The sequence below is a fragment of the Ammospiza caudacuta genome, chromosome 9 (genome assembly GCF_027887145.1).
Source record: "Ammospiza caudacuta isolate bAmmCau1 chromosome 9, bAmmCau1.pri, whole genome shotgun sequence".
Classification (NCBI taxonomy): Eukaryota; Metazoa; Chordata; class Aves; order Passeriformes; family Passerellidae; genus Ammospiza; species Ammospiza caudacuta.
The window spans coordinates 30917014-30943252 of NC_080601.1; the positions used below are offsets into that span (position 1 = coordinate 30917014).

A 26239-nucleotide genomic window follows, 5' to 3' on the forward strand; every position below is an offset into this window, starting at 1 on the left:
CTGTGCTCTCTGCCCAGGGATGGTCCTGCACTGCTGTGTCCAGCCCCTTGGAGGAAACACAATGTCAGGAATCATGAAGCTGAGTGAGGTCTGGCAGGGGCTGGGGTCCCTGGCTCCCACACAGGAGAGGAAGGAGGGAAAGGGAAAACTGATGGTGCTGAGAGCTGACACCCAGACCAGAACAGGCAGACACTTCCCAGAAGGAATCTCCAAAGTAAATACGGCTGTGCAAGCCATTGCTGTGCCCCTTTTCCAGAGAGAGACTTTCCTGTTCCACATGTAGCCACTCAGAAGTGCATGTTTGGATGCCCCAGGACTGAACAAAGAGAAGTTAGGATCATGCTGTCAGCTGCACTCAGATCTGGGCATGCAGCACCCTGAGCTCATTCTGTGGAGAAGGAAAGCCACGACACTTCAAAAGCAACAGGGCTTGCTCTTGTGCCAGGATGGCCTTTCTAAAAAAACAATTTCTCTTTCTCCACATCCCTCAGTCTTTAACCAGCTAGCCAGTTTCCTTTCTCTCCCCTGTGTGCTGATTTTAGGCCTTTTTTGGGGACAAGCAGCATCCCCAATGAGAAGGACTTGGCGGTGCTGGTGGATGCGCAGCTCAGCATGAGCTGGAAGCCCAGAAAGCCAATCATGTCCTGGGCTGCATTAAAGGAGAGTGGCCAGCAGGCCAGATTCTCCCCCTCTGCTGGTGAGACCCCACCTGGAATGCTACATCCATTTCTGGGGCACCAGGATAAGGATAAGGAACTGTTGGAGAAAGTCCAGAGGAGGACAACAAAGATACTCAAAGGGCTGGAGCACCCCTGCTATGAAAACAGGTGGAGAAAGTTGGGATTGTTCAGCCTGGAGAAGAGAAGGCTCCAGGGAAAACTTGGAGCACTCTCCAGTACCTAAAAGAGCTACAAGAGGGATAGAGAGGGACTTTTTATAAATTTTTGTAGGGATAGGATGAGGGGGAATGGCTTCAAACTGAAAGAGGGCAGGTTTTGTTAGATATTAGGAAGGAATTCTTTGCTCTGAGGATGGTGAGGCACTGGCACAAGTTGAACAGGGAAGCTGTGGATGCCCCATCCATGGATGTGCTCAAGGCCAGGCTGGATGTGGCTTGGAGCAACCTGGGATAGTGGAAGGTGTCCCCATGGCAGTGGGTTTGGGAATAGATGGCTTTTAAAGCCCTTTCCCATCACATGATCCTGTGATTCTGTGATGTGAAGGATCAGAACCCCAGCTGACCTCCCTGGCAGGGCAGGAAGGCTCTGAGGAAGGCTCCTCACCAGCCCCAAGGCACCCACAGAGGGTGGTGGCCAGACAGGAGCTGCTCCTCTGTGCCTCCTCCAGCACAGGGGGGACAGGGCATCAGTGCAGGAGCCTGTGAGCCTGCTCTGAATCACCCTCTGGAAGGACTTCAGTTCCCTGCTCTCTGATCCAAGGCTGCTGTCTTGGCAGAGGCCTCCCCCCAGCAGTCAGTGGCAGACTCACAGCTTTGGTTGGTTGGTGTTTTTCCAGTGTTTGCTCTGACACACAATTAATGAAACGTAAGTACCTCCATTTATTGCTCTCTGGAGAATCCCCTGGATTGCAAGTCCTGGCCTTTGGGGACATTTCTATTGTTTCAGCTGCCACCAAAGCCAAGGGAAGCTAAATCACAGTCTCTTCAGTGTGATTTTGGGAGGGAGCTCACCTGCCACTGTGCCCTGGCATTGCTTGTGGTTGCCTAAACATCGTCCTTAATGAGAGACAGCCACAGTGGCTCTGGCATTGCAAGGTGACAACCCCCTGCGAGGTCTGGGCTCTGTCACCAGCCCAAGCAAGGTCAAATCACTTCGAAATACTTGACTGATCTTTCAGCATCAACAAGCAGCCTTGGAAAACTGCAAGGAAATTCTGAGAGGGAAATAGTCTGACATAATTGAGGTAAACAAACAAAAGCAATCTGCCAGCCTCTGCTACAGACCGGCTGCCAAATCTGCCACATCCCCTTTCCAAGGGCTTCACCTGCCTGAGGAGCAAAGGTGACTCCATCCACCCTTGCTCAGGTCCTGGCTTAGAGGTGTGCCTGTATTTTTGAAGTGCCTGTATGGTAGTCGTGCCCCGCTGGCAGGAGATTTTCTTATTGCATTTGGTTTTGGGGCTGGACAGCATAAGATAGACCACGAAGGCTCCCAAGCACAGTGTGCAAGGTCACACCTGGATTGATGGCTGCTCTCTTTAGTTGGTTTATGCAGTAGAGGCTTTCCTCTGCCAGTCCTTGCTGATGGAAAACACCTGCTTGGCACTGGCTGCATCTTTCTAGATCCCAGAAATGTCTGATTAAAGCCAAGCAAAACAAGGGGCTGTGGATTCTGGGGGAGGTTTGACCTGGATCTGTGGATGGGTTTCACTGCCAGCTGTCCTGCCTCACTCAGGGCACTCTGGCTGCACAGCACAGGGCAGGTGGGAGCTGTGCAACCACCTCAGACAGCCTGCAGGTCACAGAGCAGCATTGCCAGGGAAAACAAATATCCCTGTTTGCCATTACCTGCAGTGCACCAGGAGCTGCTGGGACAGCTTGGGGAGCAGGTAGACAAGCAAAGACCTCACTGTGGGACAGTCCTGTTCCCTGTGCCAGCCACACCAGAGGTGTGAGTGAGCCCTGAGTCAAAGCAGAACCATGGCAAGGTGAAGGGACCCAGGAAAGGGACCAGAAGAAAGGACCAGGGAAGGGCACCACAGGTGTGGCTGTCAGCAGCCTGTGTCACTCCACATGTTAAGCCCATGAGAAGCTGACACCAGCTCATTCTGATTTCTCATTTTACCTCATGGATGAAGATCCCTTCTCCAAAGGGGTGAAGCCCTTAAAGAGTCATGTTTGCAAGAGTCCATCTAATCACTATTGCTCTGATAATCCATTTACCTAGGTGAGGCCAGGGCAGTTGATTAGTACAAGCCACTTACAGCATGAAGAGGTCAGAGCTCTGAACCCAAGTTTGGTTTTTTCAACCTCTTTGAAGGTTGAACTTGAGAAGTTTTCAGAGAATTTGCAGAACCACAACAGAGGTCTAGGCTGGCCAGCACAAGGTCTGTTTTTTCAGGCATATGTTGCTTTTACCCACAGTGTCGATATGAGTAATTCTCACCTTCTTCCTCTCCCCTGTGCTGGGTACTGACTAGAGTAAAAATAATTTAAGATCTATCATTTTCAGAGTATTTTTAACCACTTCCTTTCACAGTGCAGCCTCACAAACCCTTCTGTCTGGCTGCAGATCACAGCTTGAATAAACTGCCTTGCATTTGCAACCTGCTTCCATCCATCTCCAAAGGCAGCAGCAGTTCCCAAAGAACTGCAAGCTGGAAGGCCCAGGGCAGTGTTTAAGGACACACCAACCACCCCAGAGAGAGCAGCAGTGCTCACCTACCTTGTGTCAAGCATCAGTGCACTTTGGTCAGAGCTCACAGACTTTGTGCTTCTCCTTATTCCACACACAGGGGATTATTTTAAAATAGAAACTTCTTAAGAAGCTCTTAGACATCCATAGGACTCAGCCTGTTAGTGAGCAAGGTGTTTCCCTTGAGGCATTTGAGCAGCCCTGCTGAGATCAGTGGGCAGCTGCACATGGTCAAGAGCCCAGAGAAACCCAAGGGCCAGAGGATTTCCACTGGAGCAGAACAGCAACAAACACACAAATACCTAACAGCATATTTATACACAGCTAGATGAGAACAACTTGTTCAGCAGCACTCTGCTACTGCATCAGTTATGTTTATGCATGCAAAAATCTCACAGAATCTGGCACAGACCCACTGTGGTTTGATGCAAAATAGCCTAAAAACAACCGCAGCAACAAAACATCCAGCAGAGCTTGCTATTAAAAATCCCCTTAAAATAAAGCAGAGAGAGAGAGAGAAAAATAGCAGTGATGATTTCCTCATTCACAATCAGCCAGAGGAGAGAACTGCTAGCATTTGGTTAGATATTTATCACACAGTGGCTGCAGTATCAGCCTGGCTACTTCAGCACTGAGCATTTAACATCGCCACGAGAGCCCTTCCTCTGCACACACAGCTCAGCTGGGTCAGGCTCAGACACAGACCAAAAACAGGGCTGGGAAGTTGTTTGCCAAATGGCCACTTGCAAACAGCACCAAAGCCAAAATTAGTATTTGAGGAAGTTTAGCTTCAGGCTGTTATTTCCAAGTTGCAGCGTTAAATACTTGGGAAGCACAAATAAACCTTGATTTTTGGTGACATCTATCACCAGCAACTGTACCTGCTATCAGTGGAAAAAGCTGGAAGAAAAGCTGTAATCTGCAAAACAATTTCGTAGCATTTCAATTTTCAAGCATAGGGTCATGCAGGTAAATGTAACCAGAAAAATCACTAGGAGCCCTTGGCCAGGTCCTGGGAAGCTTGAGGCTCTTTGCCATTAAATTTCAGCAAAATATAGGACAGCCCCCTCTCTTTCATTTAAGGTACTCTGGGAGATACTAGAATAAACTCCATAAATTATCACCTTCACGGTATTCTTTTTTCCTTTTTCTGGCTCCCTGCAAGGGCAGGACAACCCATATCAATCTCATTCCCAGGTTTTTAATAGAAGCACTGCCAGCAACCAGACACGACCACTTACTATTTTTATTTAAAAATACTCTCATGGCTAAAAAACTGAAAAAAAAAAAACCCAGACCTAAAAAAACCTAAAAATCAACTCTGTTAGATCTCTACAAGAGAATAAATAAATCAGAGGAGCAAATGTGGAGCTGCAGCCAAGGAACCAGTCCTGGCTGCTGGGATTGTGGGATTCCCAAAATTCAGGTTATGGAAGGGGAAAGCACCGAGGGCACTGGCAGGGACTGCAGCACATCTGTCGCCTGTCCCGCGCCATTGCCAAGGGATGAACACCGTGCGAGAGGTGTTTTCCCTGGCTCGGCTGCTCCTCACCGGCAGCACCGGAGAAGAGGCACTGCCACCTCCTGTTTAGCGGGTGCAATCGGCACGCAGGGCTGGGGCAGAACTGCAGCACTGCTCGCATTTCCTGGGCACAGTCAGACCCACCCGAGGGCAACAAGAAGGGCTTTGGTGTAAGATTTTTAGAAAGTTGGGAAAGCAGGTCTTAGAAATAGAAAGAACCGAGAACTCAGAACTAGAAGCAGCTGCAAAGTCTGAAAGCAGAAAAAGTTACCATAGTATAGTAAGAAGAGGAAACAACAGCTTGAGTTTTAGGCTTAGCTAAGATAGACCTTAAGACTGTAGAAAAATATGCTTAGTAAGATAGTAGAATGTTTTAGCTTACTTAATTAAGCTTACTTCATTACTTAATAATGAAGTATTGTATGTTGTTAATAGAAAGAAGACAAGTAAGCACTGTGTGAAGCAGGTGTACCTGTACTTTTAGTAATTGGCTAGAACAACTATCTGTAAGCTTTAGCAATGGTCAGAAAGTTTTTAAAATGCTCCATAACAAAGAAATCTTCAGCTGTTGCTGGTTGTACATGAGCTTTTGCCATCTTTCTGTTGTCTCAACTATGTAATGAGGCTGATGCTGCAATAAAAGCTCACGTAACATATCCCAGCAGTCCCATTCTGTTAGTAAGAAGACCTCCAAACACCATAGTGGGACAAATCAGACCCAAAGTAGGCTTTCATACATTTGTATGTTTATTATTTCAAAGTACAGTATATACATAAGGTATAGCAATACCTTTGAAAACTTTATACAGAAACAGGTATCTACAAAATGAAATCAACAAGACATTCTGTGTACAGGACTTACACACATAGATTGGAAGAATCAATAGTTTCAGTTAGAACACGAAAATGGGAAGGAAACACCCATCCATCTGGAAAAGCTCTAAATACCACCCAGCTCCCTCTGCAACACAGGCACCTGTCCCTGGACAGGTGAGACAGGAAACACCTGAATCCTTGTGCCACCTACTGCTGGCACAGGAAGGGTGAAGGCCCCTTGGACAGGTGTTGCCCTCTGGACCCCTCCCTAGATTCAGGTCTCTGCAGAATGTGGACACTCAGGTTTTACACTTGATGCACTGGAAGCCAGACATGCTGTCTTTAAATTTTTCTATTTTTAGTTATGAACCAAAATGTTGCAATTAAAAATATTTTAAGAGAGATACTACAGGTGTTGCCAGCAACAAATGAAGATAATGAGAAAATGTTCAAGGAAGAAATCAATATCCAGTTTTCTGGACATTATAATTTAAAATATTGCACAAGTCTGTATGGCAACAAGCCAGTGATTTTTGTAGCACAAAATTGTATTCTTCAGGTCAGAGGGTCTGGCTTCTGGCAATGACAGTGCTGGATTTTACAGAAGGTGGAAAAGCATAGGCAGCTTTCTTGTAGGGCCTCTAACAACATCTGTTTGTGCGATGTTTGAATGAAAAGAGCACCCTGAGTGTTTAAGAAACAGATGTTTAAGCTTGTAATACAACCAGCCACAAGCTTGGAATTTTCAAAAGCAGCCTGTGGCAATTCCACGTCTAATGGGCACTGAATTTCAGTGACAGGCATGTAGCTACATGCTCCAGGCTGCCTTCATGATTAGTTTATCAATTCACCAGTTTGTCTCTAAAATTCAGTTTATCTGAGGACAGTTTTCAGTTTCAGGTCCATAGTACAGTTTCCAAAACAAGGATAAGTGGGATGAGATGGCTACACAAGGCTCACACCCACCCCTGCACCAGCTGGTGCTCACCTGTGAGAGCCACCCCACAGAAACACCTTTCCACACAAAGTGTGCTCAGTGCTGCACCAGCAGCATCACACTCCTGACAAGCCACCCCATGGCAACAGGGCCAGCAGCATTTCACGGCTGATACATCACTGCCTCTCAAAAAGGAGGAACATCCCTGTGCCAAGTTGCTGGCTGACCCCATCAGGCACTCTTCACAAGTGACTGGAGAGTCACCTGCCAATGTGCAAGCCAGAATGACTTTTCCATGTCTAACAGATATGTTTAAAATAACACCTGTGGATGAAGCTTTGGTCCATGAAAACACCGTGCACAAAAAACAACGTGGTATTTTGGCTGCTTTGTGTGTCTCCATAACCAAGGGAAAAAAAAAGTCTGAGAAATTATTAGTGCTACAAAGAGCCAGCAGCATTTCAGCAGGGCAGGAGGACAGCTAACTAGGTTTCTCAACTTAAAAGGAGAACAACCATGCCAAAAAGAAAAGAGAATTTCCACAAAGCCATTGCACTGATTCCATCTGCACCACACCCCTCCTTCATTCACACTGTACACCTGGAGAACATACAATAAAAGATTACAATATTAACATGGTACTGAAATACTGGAATCATTCAGCTCAATGCTTGAAAACATCCAGAGATCTGGTACATTAAAGCATGAAAACACAAACATACAAGAGCTAAGCTATGTTTTAGCATGCAAATTGTTCTAAAGTACTTTCTCTCAGCAGAAGGTCCAAGCTCAGTCATGAACAACTGTCTGTTTGCTTCCTGGAAGCTGTGACAAATCTGTTTCAGCACAGCCAGGTATTTGCCTCTTCACATCACTTAAACAACAGTAAAACAGAAGTAGTCCCATGACTGGACTGGCCCAAATTTCCTAACATTTCAGATAATCATTGCTCTCAGGAATTAGAAAAATAGATGTATAAAAACCCACCCAGATTAAAGGCTTGCAGTTTCTATATAATACTTGCTCAGGTTTTAAACTATATTTGCTCCCATTCTCCCTTTCCAAAGGAATATTTAATCCTTTGACACTGAGGGGACCTGCCATCCCAGACTCTTGAAGCTCTCTGGACCACAAACCAGGTCTTGATCCCACAAGGATTTTCAGAGATGCCTATCTTTAACAAGGAAGTCCCACTGTCTTCAACCAAACTATTCAAATCAAATTGGGCTTTTTGCTCAATTTGTTTTATTACAAAGCTCAGGCAACTTAGTGGCATGTGGAAATGGAGTTCACATCCCTAAGTCACCCAGATGTCTGATCAATTATCCTCCTCTGTGCTGCCAAATTCAGGTCCCTCATTTGGTGTACGATGCAAACAGTATCTGCAGAATCAGACAGATTCTCCCCACAACCCCTTTTTGATTAAAGTAGCTAAAGCTTTGCTATTGTAAATGTACATTGACTCTTCTCATGGCAATAGGAAGTTCAAGTATGTAATAAAAACCTGAAGTATGTATTTACAGGGTGATCTGATCAATTGATTTTGGTCAAAAGGTGACAGATACAGAAACTGTGCATTTACTGCTGGAATAAAGATATTTCAGATCCTGTGTATTACTTATCCTGGAATTAAAATGTGAACATGATGTTGTGACTAACCCAAATCTTGTCACCTTGATACTCTTCCTCCATCACCATCTCAGCCACTGAAGGATTAAGTAACAGTTTTCAGTGATTTTCACCAACTTCTTCACAACAGTAAAATCAAGCAGTTGCACAGATTTCTGTGCCACTTTCACAGTCCAACTATTAAAATCCCATTTAGATCTACTTCTTACCATTATTGTCACTAGTTGGTCTAGCCACAGCTAATGAGAAAATTTATTGGCTTCCATTTGTCTTTGAAAGCAGATGCAATCACCATGTCTACATGTACTCACATAGATTTACAATGGGCAGCTGAAACTCCTAAATGCTCTAAGTTATGCAGAAGCCCAGAGAACTTTATTAACCAATTATCTGATATCAGACTTCTTTTGATCCGTATGTCTAAGGATCAAGGGTTTACAAAATTTGCTGAACTGACATTGGTTTCAATTACATGAACTCAAAAACTGAATCAGAACACTTTCTAATTCCTTAGTTTTACTGTTGTTTCACTCCTCTGTAATAAAGAAATTGAGCAGCTGAATGTTAATCTAAAGCAGAAAATATGCAATATCATGGTCACCACTTAAAATCCAAGATTTTGTTACAAAGCATTCTTCCATGCATATGTCAAAAATGCTTAATCAACCCAAAGATCAGAAATAATATGCAAGAAAGGAAATAAATGTCTTAAAGCCCTTAAAGCTCAGTAACACTGGATATGTTCAATAGCAACTAAGACATAATTGGCTTTATTTTTTTTTCAAGCTCCATCATTAAGAGACTGATTAATTACACAGTGCAGAAATTAAAATCTCATGGCAACTCACTCCAAACAGTCTGCACTGCAAAGCATCAGTATTTGAAACAGAAGTTTCAGATAAACGTAGTGTGCAGTGAATTTCAGCAGCGCCTCAGGCTGGTCCTGGGTAGCCAGAACCACACAGATGCCAAACCCTGTTGATCTCTCACATGAGTGAGCCTGTGTGGCCAAAGGCTTCTTCTGCTAAAACCCAGATGCTTGTGCTGGCAGGCAGAATGTAAAACAGTGGTCTGTAGCACCTGCCTTTTCTGCATCTTCAGGTTGGTTAGTCCCCAGAAGTTTTAGTTATGTCTGCTTTATTCTCTGTTCCAGTTCATGCTTGTGTTTAATAAGCCGTTCTATTTCTGTTCCTAGAGTCTGCAGGTTCTCCTTTGGGGGGGAGGAAATGATAAGGTAAGTTATACAAGGAAATGAGTCCATCAGCACAAATGCACTAATAAGTCAAAATTACAGCTTATGTCAGCAGGTTGATACTTTCAAGTATCCAGAACAAATGCAAATGATTAGAGTCAGAAAAAAACAAACTCATTTCAGTAAGAAACTCAAAGCTATTGGCAAGTCCTCTTTTGCAGTTACCAGTATTCTACAGGATGTCTAGAAGGTAGAATGTTAGTTCCCCTAGCATTCAAGGGGAATGATGATTACAGGAAGAGATCTCCAGCTTGTGCAGAGCCCTGCAGCCCAGCTGGCAGCCTGCACTCCATTTTCCAGCCTGCCACCTCTCCCTGGCAGCAGATGTGCTGTCTCAGGAGCAGAGGCTGTGCTCCTGCCCCACCTGCCCAGGGGAGAGCATAGAGAGACCCTGCCCTGCTGAAGGCACAGGCACTCCAGAACTTATTTCAAGCAGCAGCTCATTAGTGCAGCATACTCTGAGGGTTCTACACTGGAGGTACATGGCCTCATGTCACATAACTCCCTGCTTAACCCCAATGCTTACCAGTGGCACCAAATCACAATGAGCTGACTTCTCGTTGTCAGCCTTTAACAGCATGCAGTGAAGGGAGCACCTGAGAACCACAGGAATGTGCAGAACTGGCACAGCTACTCACTTTCAATGTAATATTCTTCAGTAATGTATCTTCTAACACAGCCTGAAGCTTCCTGTTTATCTCTAAGGAGAGTTCCAAGGTGAGCCCACTGTCTGCAGGGTGAGATGTGTACAGAGATGCCATGATCCCCCCACGCCTGCTCAAGTGAACTTTGTTGAAGTCAGAGGCCTCTGATGAAAGTGTTCCGGCTTCTTCCCGCAAGATGTAACTCTGAATAATTCTGGAGTGAAAAATAAACCAACAACATCACAGCATTACAAGGCAGAGAAGAGTCAGATGCTGCAGTAACTTCAGATTCCTGCCATGAGTAATTTTGTTTTCAGGCAGTACTATATTACCAAAAAAGCAGTAAAAAATTACTCACCCAATTTCTATGTCAGAGGAAAACCTGAGATACCAACACTGATACAGGAAATGCTGGTAAGCCAAGAAAATACAATGTGCAGGGTTTACTTATTTAAAAGTATTTTGAAAAGCTATTGAGACAAGAAAGGTAATTTAAAAAGTCTGTTTTTCTTTGCTGAAGGACTCCAGACATGAAATCTTAAGCTTTCTACACATGAGAAAGAAAAAAATACAAAGCCACTTCTCAGGAGTCTTCCCAAGCTGTAATCATGTTCTGTGAGATGTATGGACTCATTAAGCAAGAGCTGTTCCTAAAAGGCAACTGCACCTTCCACAAGCAGCTTTATGCCAGCATTTCTTACCCTCCTAACTGAAGCTCCAGACATTATCCTGTAAGATGAGATTTTCACTGAAGTGGAATCTTGTCTCTCACATTAACCACTGACCAGCTTTGGCTCAGATACATCATTTGTTTGATGTGTATACCAGAGTACCATCTGGAATAATGTAGATTCTCCTTCCAAAACGAACACAATCAGCACCCTTTTAAGCACATGAGGAGAATGGACTCTTCTGTTAGCCAGTGGCAGCAGTCCACCACAAATCAGCACCTGCTGACCATTTTGCTACCAAAAACCTACTTGTGCCAGTTTATTCCTACTGAAAAAAAATCAGTAATAGTACTAATTGCCAAAAACTCGGCAATTACTATAACTGCTGGGAAAAGAGAAGGAAAAAAATCCCACAAAACTAATTCCATCTTCAAAATCTACTGTCACTGCAATATTTTTACTGTTTTAAACATTTTCACTATGACAATTAGTTTTCTTACTTGTCTAGTGCAACAGCTCAACACTGAAAACCTGTATGAACAGAACACAGAACATACTTGGTTTTTTTCCTGATTTCCTCCACCAGCTGTTTGATGTGATCCTCCATAAACTCCATCTTCTCATTTTTTCGAGCATGTGCCTTCTGCAGCCTTAATATTCTTTCCACCAGGACAGCCTTGTCCACCTCTGGGAAGCTGTCCACAGCCACTGCAGAGCCAGTGTTCTCGGGGGAGCGATCCTCGGTGCTGCTGCGCGCGTTCAGGGACCCTGCCAACAGCACAGTGTTTGTAAAAACCCCTCTGGAGCTCACACCAGGTGAAGTGCCCCCAGCAGAGCAGTGCTGCCAGGAGCTGAGGATACCTTCCCCAGGATGCCAGTTTCCCTTTATGGTAGTGGGGTTTTCTCTAAAGGATCCTTGCAGTGTTTAAATGAGACAGGCTGGGACAGCGGTGCAGTCCCCTCCTGTGGGTGCACTGCCTCTGGTCTAAGTGCACTCCCTTCAGGAATGCTTATTCCCACTTAAACACCTTCATGCCCATTTACTTTGCACAAGACTAAGCTGATTTTAAATGCTGGTTTTGGAGTAAACTAAAATTACAATATTATGAAAACTGTACAGACTCACAAAGCCCTACACATGCAGCACTGATCACTTTGAGCTCACAGTATTTACTTTCTGCTGCTCTTTCTAAGCATTTGTCTCTCTCACACAGTGAGATTACAGACATCTGGACAGAACTAACCCAACTTAAAACCTAAAGGTATCAAGGAAGGAAACATGCTGTTTTCAGTGCTAAAGATCACTCCTTTACTTGTACTGGATAGAAAGTAATGAATATTACATAAACCCACTGATGTCTCTAATGATGCTAATTGATTTCTCATTTACACAGTCACAACTGTCAATAGGGCAATTAAACAACGTTGGAAGCCACTGCTCATTTTTATTTTGCTTCTGGCAGCATGTACAAGGAGCATGTATAAGCTGGAGTCCTCTTGAGCTTCCCTCCAAACATAAAAGCCATGAAATAAAAAAGGCAGGTATTTAAAAAGAACCAAAATATATAAACATCATAAACATTACACTTTAACCTCATAATAAGCACCTACAACTGCAGTCAGTCAAGTGCATTTTGCTGCTTAGAGGCTATTTTGTCAGTTTTAATGGGAGGCTGCCCACACACTGCATATGCACAAACCACATAAAGAGCAAGCACACTGTGAGCAACCTTGTTAAGACTGAAGGGTTGTTTGGCAGCCCTGCCATGTGCTCCATTACCTGATGAACTGGAACGGCTTCCCATGCTGCTGACTTCCTTGTCATAATTACCATTTTCCATCTGATCCAATTTCCTCCGTGCTAAAAGTATTAACAAAATGATGATTAGCAATAGTAGACTAAGAACTAAAAATTACAGTTTTACCTAACATATAGAACTTATAATCATCTCTGACCTGCACTAATTTAACATGATGTGACAACTGAAAGCCAATGGTAGCAACTAAAAGTAAAACCCAAGCAGCACCTGGAGGTAACACCCACCACGATCCCTACACACTGCTGTTTGCCAGTTGAAGGGGTAATGTCATATACAGGATTAACTGGGACCATTAAGACTTCAATTTGATTTTACTTTTGATTAGTTCTGCCATGTAAATCATTACTGATGTCAGCAACTCTGTTCCAGCATCGCCTAACTGTGGCACTACAGCAGTACTTGTGCCAGAAGCACCACTCACTCAGTAGGGATCAAGAGGGAAAGCACACAGCTGTTCTTATATGCACAAAAAGGGACCTGGAACTTGTCTTGCAAAGTGCCAATAAGGATCTCTTCTTTCAAACACATCTGATTATCTTCAAATCTATTTTCTACTAATACATTGTGGGGTATTTGATGACTTCTATTTGTAGACAAAATTAGTCATCAGTCTCTCCATATCCACCTTTAAAAACTGAAGTGTTCTGTTAAAAAAATAACCAGCAATTCCTAATACAGTCAGCAACTAGGAGGCTTCTGGCGGCTTCTTAATAAACTCCTACACAGACTAGGATCCATATATACCTATGGTGACATTTCAGCAGTCAGATATATCATAACAAAGACTAAGCTCTTTTGAAATAAGTATTTCCTTTTATGTCTAAGCCCACTTCAAAAATTACATTTTAGATTGAAAATTAACACAAAGGCCTGAAACTACAGTTTGCACAAGGTCTAACTTGCTCACTGTCATTGTCTCCAGGGACAGGGAGAGGTTGAAGGGTGACACTCAAGCAGTGAGCACACACAGACAGGACCTGAATCTCTAGCAGACACTAAGGGGGTCACAGACAGGGCTGTCTCATAAATGAAAATAATCCCCACCTAGCTGAAGTTGTTTTGTGAGGTCTTTCAGGTTGGCTGCGTGCTTGCGCTTCTGGGTAGCCAGGTCATCCTTCAGCTCATCCACACGGGTCTGCAGGGCTGACACTTCCTCCTGCTCTGAGGCCAGCTGACCCTGCAGGGCCTCAACCTCTGACTTCCTCTGATTCTCCTCCTTCTGTAACTTGATGGCCTGAAATTGGGATTTGATTTTCAGTCATACACAAAAAAATCCTATCCTAACCACAGTGCATGCTCAACATCTCTAACTGCACTTTTCACCTGGGAATCATTCACACTTTACATTTATTATTTAGGCTGAACACTAGCATTTCACATGAATAGTAAGATTCCTCATCTACCTCCAGAACTTCTACATGATACAGTACAAAGTCACATTACCTTCCATGACACACTAAGTTTAATAAAAATTACATTTATCTCATAGTACAAACAGGACCTGAGGAACAATTTACAGTAACAAATTTCACAGGCAAATTAGAACCTTATGTCTGTTTCACTTCATCTGGAAGTGAACAACTCTCTGCTCCCAAAAAAAACAGAAAGAAAAACACAGTGACACCCCCTCATTCCAGTGCAGTGTGCCTTAAAATTTCTTTCAGCCTGGGAACATGAGGTGTTCAAATCCCACTGCTACTAATGGCAAACTCAAGGAGAAAATGCAGTCAGGTAAATGGAGATACAAGGGGGCATTTATGTGCTACATCCTTATCTGCATCAGACATCTTACTGGAGCAAAAACAAAAAGCCTGCTGTACTCACCAGATCATCTCTAGTCTGTTGAACACACTCCAGCTGATTCTGCAGCTCTCTTTCACTATAAGAAAGCTTATCCAACTGGCTCTGTAAGGAATTGTTTTCAGACTGAAGCTGTGCATTCTTACTGGTTAATTTCTCAGTGAACATCAATAACTCAGATTCTCTTTTCCGACTACCTTCAATGTCCTTCTGAAGATCAGCAACCAGAGAATTGAAACCATCTATTTCTTCCTTTAAAGCATTGATTTCTTGTTCATCTCTGTCAAAACAATTGTATCACATTAGGGATAACCTGAGCTTAAAGATACGAAGTTTACTGCAATAAAAGCATTCAGGTCAAGTCCAAATAAGGTAGGGGAACAAGTAATGACCCTGGGGTAGGTGTTAGTCACTGGATCATTCTAAATGTCAAGGGAGTTTTCACTTTGTTTCACAACACCTGCAGTGCTGAAATGACAGATTGCTGCAGCCCACAGAGGACACTCAGGCATTAGCTCCTCAAGGAAGGCCAGCTCTCCATTTTCAACTTCTCCATATGACCTTCAGATCAGGGCACAGACAAAACCCTCAAAACCAGACATAGCGGGTGAGAGGAAGGTTTGCAAACCCAACAAAGTGGCCAATCTGTAAGAGGCCTTCTCTTTAGGAAACAGGGAAATAATGCAGTTTGAATTTCTCTAGGACAGCAGTATGGTCATTCCTGACATGTCCTTATCCAAGCCCTGCAGCTCTGAATCAAAGGGCCTGTCTTACTCCTCTACTCCTTCCCCCCAAAAACAAGTTCTTCCCTCTACAGAACAAATTTTTGTTTCTACTGAAAGACTCTCACATCCAATCAGAGTAAAAAATGCTGCATCTTCAGTTATCATCAACATTCTACCATTCTACAGAAAATGTTTGAAATTAATTCCAAAATTTAATAGCTGTTAAAAATGTTACAGACTAAAAACCTCCCTCTTATTTGCTCTTGCAATATTAGTTCATTAATTCTTCCATCACTGAATTTAATACACCTTTTCTAAAGCTTTACTTTCTAACATCAGCAGAAAAAAATCTCACCTTTCTCACAGGGAGTGTGTATATTCAAATTTAAAACTAAAATTAAAATTACACAAAGCAAGAGCACACATATCATTTAATTTCCTGGCAGACAGTGTAATTATGAGGAGGATCAATTCACTTTAAATCAACAATCCTGTACTGTGCTTCTCCAACAAGAGCTGAGACCCAGTTATTTGTGCTGCAAAGTATCTCACCTGTAGCTCCCATTTAAAAACCTGTGCCACAAGGTTGCATGTATGCCTGTATTTTACATTTTCAAATATGTTGTTTCATCACGACAGGAGAAATCTCTGCCTAGCAGTCAGGGTTGGATCAGACAAAATTAAAGGTTTAGACCATTCTAAAATAGATGTCTAGATTATCCTTAAATTTTGCAGATGAAGGAGACCAGGGAACACTGGAGGTGAAGTTCTTCCCAGCATTCAACCTAAAATCATATTCTACAGCCTTTATACATTCCAGGATGTCTGCACTGAAATTGAAATAAAAGACAACATGAAATTTAATGTAGGGATAATAAATGTTGTATGGGAAGGATACTGAAGAAAAAAAACCCAAATTGAATAGGAATGAGAGACGTATTTAAGCATGTCTCAATTACTTAGAGGAAAAGATAAGTGGAAACACACATTTGTAGTTTCACACTTTGATCACAGTCACTTTAATTAATTTGGCAAGATTCCAGGTGAAAAATAACTGTTACTGATCCCAGTGCAGGCTCCACTGGTTTCCAGCACAGAGCTGTTTCCCTGGAAAGGCTGAGGACACCATGACAATACAGGTGACAGACACACAGCACATGGAAAGTGGCTGATTTGCTAAGCCATGAGGAAGGCCTCTAATTATGGAAATACTTTATACTGATAAATAAAAACTGTTTAGCAGAACGAGAGGGACAGACACAGGGGTGGCTCTGCCTATCTGACATTTATCTATCTCCATTTATGCAGCACCAGTGGAACCAGCAGAGTGGCCAGCATCTACATATCCCAGTCCATGTGCACCCCACAGACACAGGACTATGCTCAAACACTCCTGAATTGTACATGAGCCCAGCCCTCCCCTGACATTATTCCTCTCACATTCTTAAATAAGTGAACTTCAACACAGCAGAATGAATTGCAGCACATTAGAAAGACAAATGCCTCACACTGTCTGAATACAGCATCTCTCAAATAAGTAAAATTCTTTCCATTAAATACTTCCATTCATCCATCACAATTTTAAAGCAATTTATCTTTCCATTTTAATTGCTCCCCTCCATCTTCCAATAAAATAAGCACTGAGCAGAGACCTAGAAGACAATTTCCTGTAGAGTATGTTGGAAATCAGGCACTTGTTATTCTAACAATGAGAGATGCTAAATTAGATTTATCAATCTCAATCCCCTTGGTTTGTAAGAGGCCACCAAGGTTATCTTCAATATTAGCAGCACTGATTTAAATAAAGACAGGCATTCTTCAAATTACAATTAATTTAAAGCATCAATAACTTCAATAAAACAAACCCTTCCACATCTCAGAAAATCTTTAAATCATTACTCATAATGCACAGCTGTACCTCTGATGCTGATCCTGCAGTTGATCTACAGTTTTGACTCTGTCCAGCAAATTCTGAATTTCACTTTTCTGTCTATTTATTATTTCTTTATACTTGGATAACTCATCTTCTGTTCTTAAGCGCTCATCCTCTAGACACTTTACCTAAATGGAAAAACAAAAAATAAATAAAACCAGAAACTATTTAATTTCACAAACTTCAGAGCGAAATTATTCTGATCACATATCTAGACTGTAGTACAAAGTTCATGTGTTAATTTTTTGGTGGTTCCAAGTAACTTAGACCAATATCCCAAAGTACTTCAGATCAAATAGAGTCAGAAAAGCAAACAAAATTAAATTCAACAAGCATGATTAACATTAGTTTTGCCCAAAGGCTCAAACTTATCAGCCTAATGGTTCAGGGTCCACAGATATGACATTTCCCCATTTACCAAGGCAACCATTTATTCTGTCTCCCTCCCTTTTTCCACATCCTATTGAGCTGCTCTGGAGGGACTGGCATGCTATTCTATAGACTGTCCATAAGTTAGGGACAGCATTACCTCCTTACCAGAGGTAAAAACTTATGTCACAGGTAGGAGAAGCTTACAAGTATTTTATTTAAACTAAATTTAGAAGATTTAAAATATTTGCAGGATTACAAATCTAAAATGTTTCTCAACTTTTCAGCCAAATGAGGCATACATGATGAACTGTTGAGTTACAGATCAGCTCCTACTTTCTAAAAAAGGCTATGCAAAGTCAACAATAAGAGATCCTTTATAGTCTCACATGCCAGCCAATCTCTACTCACACTGTTTATTCCTGAAGAAGTAAACGTACAATTAGAAGTGGAATGTATTTTGTTCCAAAAGCCCAGCACTGTGCTTTCAGCCCCACCCCAATCCAACTCAGCACACTTTACCTTTGTTCTGAGCGTTCGAAGCTCATCCATGCCTTCCTTAAATGTTCTCTTCAAGTCTTCCACTTCTTTTATTTTTGCATGATGCACCTTTTTAGAAGGTAAAAAGCTCATTAAGATAACTAAATGTACAGTGGCACCTCAAAAAAAAAAAAAAAAAAACTAGGCCAATACAGGCCATCACAACAGCTGAGAAGGCTTGAGGCAGAAAAGGTACCCCAAAGGCTGGGTTTACTTCTTCAGAATGGAAAGCAAAACCTCAAAGCTTCTTTATTCTCAGGAAACTGAGAAGAAAAGTGAGACTGCACACTCTGGCTTTAGGTACACAAATCCATGGCACAACAGGCCCTAAGAAATTCTGAGCAAACTGGCTCTTGGTCACCTCTGAAGAGGGCACGTGCACAGATGAGCTGTGAGCACACACATCATTAGAGAGTTTCACTTTGGGGCTAGCAAATCTCTACAAAAAACAGAGGCTGGTCCTTGTCTCTTCTTGGCATACATCTTGGCAAAATACTGGTCAGGGAAAGGCCTGATTCAACTGAATTTGTGCTTTTAATTACAGCAACGTTCATGTTTATAAATGAAAGAGAAGTTATTTCACCTTCACTATATCTTATTTTCCCCCTAACTTTGTTCATAAAAACTGAATCCAAGGTAGTACCTGAAGATATCCTCCAAAAAAGCAATGCTGGAGGGCAGACACCTGGGATTTAGTATCAGACCACCAAAAAAGGCAAAACCCAAAGAACGTGGCATAACTGTAAGCAGCTTAAAATAAGATTCTCAAAATTATAATTTCATGGAATTCTTAACCAGAAAGTGGACTCCACACAACACATACTTACTTCCAGGTTATCAGACTTCTCCTGAATTTGTTTCTCTAGTTCTCCTTTAGTTACTCGGAATTTTGCATCCAATTCATTTGTTCTGATTTCTTCTGACTCCTAAAGGGATTGAAGAAATGTAAGTAGAGTTTTAGAGTTCTACGTTTCCCTTTCTATTCTATGAGTGCACAGGCAGCTTTTCACTTCACTGAGTCTTTCCTCTAAGTGCACCTCTGATAATCCTGACCATGCCAAGAAAGACCCCCACACTGCATGCCAATCAAGATAAACATTTTCACTTTTATTTAACAAGTTTTCAGTAAAGTAAAAAGCCCATCCCTATTCATCTCAGCTTTGGAGCTTGCACAGGATAATTCTTTCCTGCTACAGCTTAAGCTAAAAAGAAATGAAAAGAAGACTCAGGCACTAAACAATAATTTGACCTCTTGAGAAAATGTGCTTACTTGATAGGATTTTATCATTTCTTGACAGTTTTTCCTTATCTGATCTCCTTCTTCTTTTGCTTCAGTTAATTTTGTCATTGCATCTTTGAGGCGTTCTTTGGTTTCCTACAAAAACAGTAATTAAAAGAACAGGTTAAACCTAGTAAAGTCCATTTACTTCATCTGAGAAGCACATTACTCATAACAAAACTGCCCTTTCAGTCTGAAAAGAATTAAAAAAACAAGAAGTCCAACACTATTTTTCCCCTTGCTTCCATTCAGCTGTTAATTTATGTAATTCCATTTGACCCAACACTGAAGGCACAATAAAAGGAACTCTTGTTTATGTGCCATGCACATTTTCAGACAGCAGATTTAACTCTATCACTTAAAAACTAAGATAACAGTTATTTCAAATAAATAACCCACTCCCAAAACAAACTTAACAACAAATTAGAATTTGATGACTAAATTAAAGAGAATGCCCCAGTACATCCTCCTTTCACATTCTTTCAACATTTCCATTTCAGTATCATTATTTGAGAACACTATTCTGACTTTTGCTGCAGGTATTTAAATTAAACAGGAACACCACATTAGGAACAGTACATAAAAAGTAAATACTGTAACAAGTACATTACTCTGACTATATTTTCATGTAATGGTATCAGCATCACTTTACCCACCTTGTGTGAATCCATTTCTGTTTTCAATTTGTTCTGAGCCCATTTTACTTTGATAACATGAGAATTGATTTCTTCTTTCAATTTCTCTATTTCTCTGTTGAGTCGAGTGGCTTCACCATCCTGAGAAAATTTCATAGGTTTTTTATAAAATTAAATGATCTAGTGTTTCTAGAATAAAACTCCAGTTATCAAGTTGTTTGTTTTTTCTTATTGTCTGGGTTTTGCAAAACCATGCACATATTTCAGAATGCCTAATAATGCTTAAATCCAGTGGGGAAAAAAAACCCCGTTAGTGTTGTGGTTAGAACAGCAAGGTTGCATTACTGTTAGCATATGTTAATATCATATATCTGAAAAGACAAAGCACCAGAGAGGAAATTTATGTTTCAGAAGTGTAGTTTCTAGTCATTTATTAATTTTTGAATCTTCCACATGAAACAGAATTGAAAAAACAGCTTTGAAGGAGTACCAAAAGACTTGAACCATTTAATAATAATCTTACTGCTTTCTAAAAATGAGTGGCAAAATTTTGCATGAAGAATTCTATTGCTTTATTATCAATTTTTAGTAGTAAAAAAAGGGAATACAGAGTGAAAACATAGAAAAAACAACAAAAAAAGACTGCAGTAGTTTAATGCCACTGCAGCCTTTATCTACACAACTGAAACAAGCTGTCTTCTCAAATTTGTTAAAAAAAAACAAAAAAAATCTTATGTTTCACAAATTAATATTCAGGGAAATATTAAAAGGAACTTCAAAAAGATTGCAATGAGAACTGAGTAACTTTTCCCCCTTTCCTTGGAAGGAAGACATTTTCACAGCTGTGCAGCAGAAAATAAATGAGAACAGGTTTCTTTTACCAAGTACAACAGCAAACAAGTGATCAGGTTGTTGTGACAGTGCTTTTAATCAAGTCACACAGCAGTCCTTGGAGTACCTTTGTTTCATAGAGCTGGTGCAATCTTCCTTTTTCCTGAGAAAGTTGTTTGATTTTATTTGTAAGCTTTTCTATCTCTTTGTTTGCGTCTCTCAGCCTCCTCTCCAGGCCCTCCTTTTCCTTTCGGAGGTCAAGCGACTCCTTCTCCCCGCGGACGTATTTCATCACCATCGTCTCCTTCTCGTGCCGAGCTTCCTCACACTTCTTGTTTGCCTTGAAAAACACCAAACACAAGGAATCAGACCTTGCATTTCAGAATTAACCAGGTACTTTTAGTATTGCAGTAGAGTAACATAACAAGGCAGGACTCAAAAGCTCCAGTTTGACAAACATTAATCCCTCTTAAGCACTGAAATTACTCCTACTTTTAACAATAAATATTGTAACAGCTGCATCTTCACAGCTGAACATCTCAAATGAGTTATCAATACATGAGTAATTTGGTTTTTAGAAGAAAAGAAGTATAATATTTAGGAACAAAATTTTGCAAATAGTCAGTACTGGTACTCTCTCTTCCTTCATCCACATGCCAACTTGCCAACTGCACAATCATTATCCAGTGGCTTGTTTTTCAGCTGGATCACTTTCAGTGGCTAACTTTTAAAGATTCCCCCCACCCCACACCTAACAAGCTCTGCCTCAAATTAGGAAAAAAAAATAAAATCAGACACTGAGCTTTAGAACACACGCAACTGAGAAAATACTTGGTATAGTATGATATTAAAAAGGAAAAAAAAAATCCCAGATTTCAGTAACACAAAGATAAAATAAAAGCTTTGTGCTGGAATTGAGAAAAATATTAATTTTTTTGACAGCCTGTCTGAAAAAAGCTACTGTCAGCTTTTAGCTCCTTTTGAATCAAGTTCAGCTTACAGGTAAAGAAAATGAGATTTCCTTGAGAGCTGAATTCAATACATATAAAAATAGGTATTTTTTAAAAGAGTTATCAGGCACTCTGAAGTGTTAACTGTCAGCAGTGAATTTCGAAATAGCTGTTATCAAAAATGCATATATAACTGCACACTAGCAGATCCAATCTTTGACTATTCTGTCTTATTTAGTGATCCAATATGTTTCCTACAAGAACCAAGTTTGTTCAGTAATGTAGATGTACAATAGTTTAAGTTTCTTCAAATTACCTGTTCCATTCGAATGGCCATCTCTTTATGCAACTGCTGAATAGTATTTTTGGCTGCTGCATCTTGAGTTACAAGTCTGTCTTTGCTAGTTTTCACTTCTTTATTAAGCTCTTCTATTCTTGCTTCCAGCTAAAAGACAACATCATTATATAATTATAGGGAAAATAACTCTTTGATCATGTTTTATAGAGGCAGGCATATTTCACACAAAATTAGATGCTTCAACAGATATTTACCTGTATTTTACACTTGTCAGGCTGCAACCACCCATATCAACATCTAGCTTTGCATGAGTAGGAAAAGCATGAAAAATGTCAATTCTCATCTTCAGTGAGAGTGAAGATGCTTCAAACCAAGTAAAACACCAGGCACAGTAATTTACTATACAAAATAACAGACTGACAGCAAGTCAGAGCTGCCAGAGAAGAGCAGCTCACCTTCCATCCTTTAGTTCCTATCCTTGTGCCATATCCTTCACCATGCCAGCAAAGCAGCCATGCATCCATACTGAAATGGACTGGGAATTAATTCATTGAAAAAATCACTCAGCAAATAAAGATGAGCTTAGTCATCATGCTGGCACTTTTTTTAGCCACCTAGTGAACTAAGTCAGAGACCTGATCCAGCTGAAGAATAATCCCCAGTGTTAACTGGAACACTTCCCAGAGGGTGCTCCCTGCCAAGTCATGCAAATCCAGCAGGAGCAGCCTGGTGGCTGCAAAGGCTGTGACACTGCCCAAATCTTGTTCAAATTGTGCCTCACAGCTCTCCTCTTGTCCCAGGGGAAAGCCAGCTCACCCAGGCTGGGGGTTTTGGTTTTGTTTGTTTGCTTTGGAGGAGAAGTGTCAGGATGCCAGGATCAGTACTGTACATTCTGTGCAGTCCCAAGCTGCTGTGTAAGAGGCAAGAACCACCCAATTTGCTTCTGTTACCACACCATGACTTGACCACACTTTGTTCAGCTCTGCAAATGCATCATGTGCCAAAGAAAAAGCTTCACATGTACAAGCAGGCAGGTACAGTTTGTCTAGAGCATTGAGTGCAGCCAAGGTTTCATATACAGAGAAGTTACCATAAAGCACTAACACAGAAATTTCAACAATAAAACACCACCTTCACAAATAGAAAAATGCAAATGATTCACTGCAATGTCTCTTACAGCTCAAGTGCTATCAACAGCTATATAAAACTATTATAGTCCAAAAGAATATTTTCTGAAATCACTTGCAAGCATGTAGTATCACAAACACCCTCACAAGTATTTTTTTCAGAATGGAATAAAGCAATTGCTGCATGATAGAGCTTCAAGAAATCATACATGACTCACGACAGAGCTATCATGGAAATACAGACAAGAAAGAATGAGAGAGTTGCTCATACTGGTTTATTCAGGCACAAGCATGTGTAGCCTAAAAATAACACTTTTCAATCACACAATGGATTTTCAAATATTCTCTGAAATCAGCCATGAATATATGAATATACTACATGAATATATTCCTCTAGAACACTTCAAGCCTGACACCCTGCTCTGTGAACAGATTTCTGCATGATGCAGACACCAACAAAGAAACCTGACAACCAGGATAGTCACCAGCACTTGGACAAACAGAAATTGGTATTTTAAATGTTTCTCTTGCCAGATTTCAAAGATGTAACCTGTAATCAGTTTATAAAGCTGGCCAGCCAGCTGCAGGGACATGAGCAGATAGCTGATAACAGCCAAGCAGTGACACCTGGTGTGAAACCTTTTCTTCCCACATTAAAAGCAGCCTCCACCATGCACAAACCATGGTCCTCCTTGGCCTGCTGGGGTTCTAACAAGCCCCTCAGAAAATTCCTGTATTTAGTACCTGCTACTACCACAGCAGAGACTGCCAGATAAAGAACATTTAAGGGATGGGAATCCAGAAAGTCAGCTTATCCAAATTCACTAAAGGCACTTAGACAATTTCTTGGAATACAAAAGTAGATTTATCCTCTTAAAAAGCTCAGGATAACAAGCATGGGAATCAACAGTGGCAACAGCGACATTATACACAGGTGAAGTACTAACCAGCACTTCTGTTTTGTTATCTGTACCTGTTTAATGATGCTGAGGTGCTGCTTTTCTGTTTCTGTTCGTTTTTTCAATTCATCTTTTAATTTGTCCTTTTCTGAGCAAATTTCCAAAATCAGTTCCTGATGCTTTTTATTTTCTTTCATCAATCTATAAAGAAAAAAAAAATTAAAAACAAAGTACATCAGTACTGGGGTTTTTTGGTTGCTTGTTTTCAATCTCAAGAAACATGGGTTTTGCTCATCGATCTGCAAGTTTTATTGGAAGCCAGAAACCCTAAAAAAACCCATGAAAGCTTTACAAGGAAAAAAAAAAAAGAATACTGTGCATGTGGAACTTAACTCCAAAAGAGCAAGCAGCAGCCTCCTTGTGAGGAAACTGCTTGTTTCCAGCATTTTAGGGTGGCTGTGGTCTATAATGACATGGGACATTTGGTAACTCTATGAAACTAGGAAATTGTAAATGCCAGTAATTTTAAGATAATGACATACAGTAACTTCCAGTCAGATAGTCTCACCATCATTTGTCTGAAAACACAGAAATTTTATTTATTTCATGGATTTCTCAGAGTACCCAAGAAGTTCACAACCTGGTAAGAAACAGAATCCTGATTTAAGTCCTAAGTGGGTAACACGTATCTGTGCCCATGCTCTTTATAAAGTTCAATTTTCAGCAATAAATCCAGTTCAGCTGTTTGAAGCCAACTCAGACCTAGTTTGACATTCTAACATGGAACTCAGAAGTTACATTGTCAGAACTGCTGAATGAATAGTCTCACATGTATTTACATGTTTGCAGATACCATTACAGGGTGGGTATTTTAGGCCACTAAATGCATAAATTTTTGAAAGGCATGCATTTACCTGAAAAAGATACTTAATTATCCCTTTATCCACCCCTTTGTTGAAAAAAAATCTCTGAACAAACTAGTCTCCTAAATTATAAAGAATTCAAAACCATCAGTTACAAAGAGCTGAGCACCTGTGATTTGCTTTTTAATCTATTAATGAATATTCCAGGATTTCAAATTCTTAATTCATGCCACAGCTGCTGACATACATATTTAGATCTGATCACAGGAGACAACTGGGCTATTTCCAGAATGATGTTACAAGGAATTCTGCTGATCATCAAGTAAGGGACAAAACAAACAGAACCCAGAATAGCCTTTGGGCCAAACACAAAATGTTCCACAGCAGTTTCATACTCTTAAGGTGAATTCCCAAGTGTCAAATGATTGCAGCTGCCCAAAAGAGACATGTTTTTACATAAAGCCTTCTGTATGTATATATAACATACACACATATAAAAACACTTGTCCCTGAGGAAGTAATTGATCCATGGCTGAAAATGCTGCCCTGCCTCTGAGTTTACTATGAGTAAGTAAAACTCTTTATCTCATGATCTCCTGGAATTACCTCTCTCTACACACCCACTACTTCAGATTCCCACTCCTCCTCTGTAACTTCTGAATGTGTAACTGTGCATTCTTCCTGTCATCAGCTGACTCTCCTCACATGGATGGTTTCTGTCAGAGGTTAACTGGTGAAGTGCAACAGAATACTTTCCCTACTGGGACTCTGTCCCCCTGTCTGGTTTCCCTTCCTTTGATGTCCTCCTATATCATGGTACTGCAGAGCCTTATACAAAAAGTAGTATTCTATTTCCAGCTCTGCAAAAAGGAATAAATATAAAGTTAGAGGCTACATTTTGTTAGCAAAAAAACATTTCTAAAGAGGCAACAGAGTATTAAACGCCAAGTAAGGAATCATGAAGTCAAGCAATGAACTGACTTTTGATGAACAGAAATATTCATGTTGAATACTGCCTGGTAGAACTATTAAGCCCAGTTAATTATAACACTTATAAGCCATGCATTTCAGAAGTCCTCCTAAAAAATGTGCAGAGCAGTTTATCTGCATATGGCACTTCCAACTCAAATAATACTCTCATCTGATTAACAACTTTGCTGGATGACAGCAGGAGATTGAATACTACTGGAAAAAGAAACAAGCAATTCTGAACATAAATAAAATGCCCATTGTGGGAGTTAGTATTTTCAAAGATTCATTTCTCCATAGACACATATGGACTGAATGAATCCTGGACTATTTTTAAATCACCATTACTGCTGCAG

General features: G+C 41.0%; 1 protein-coding gene across 1 annotated transcript in view; it reads right to left on the reverse strand.

Annotated features, from left to right (window-relative positions):
- Positions 1–5631: 5631 nt before the first annotated feature.
- Positions 5632–26239, reverse strand: part of CCDC186 (coiled-coil domain containing 186) — a 34570-nt gene continuing 13962 nt past the window's right edge. The window contains exons 3-16 of the mRNA XM_058810173.1: positions 24126–24252; positions 22044–22172; positions 20905–21117; positions 19968–20087; positions 19303–19407; positions 18860–18958; positions 18015–18101; positions 17109–17251; positions 14490–14745; positions 13710–13899; positions 12626–12706; positions 11403–11613; positions 10169–10388; positions 5632–9488 (exon numbers count right to left, since the gene is read on the reverse strand). Of these exons, the coding sequence (XP_058666156.1) occupies positions 9405–9488; positions 10169–10388; positions 11403–11613; positions 12626–12706; positions 13710–13899; positions 14490–14745; positions 17109–17251; positions 18015–18101; positions 18860–18958; positions 19303–19407; positions 19968–20087; positions 20905–21117; positions 22044–22172; positions 24126–24252 (2065 nt within the window). The 3' untranslated portion in view covers positions 5632–9404. The remainder of the gene's footprint in view (positions 9489–10168; positions 10389–11402; positions 11614–12625; positions 12707–13709; positions 13900–14489; positions 14746–17108; positions 17252–18014; positions 18102–18859; positions 18959–19302; positions 19408–19967; positions 20088–20904; positions 21118–22043; positions 22173–24125; positions 24253–26239) is intronic.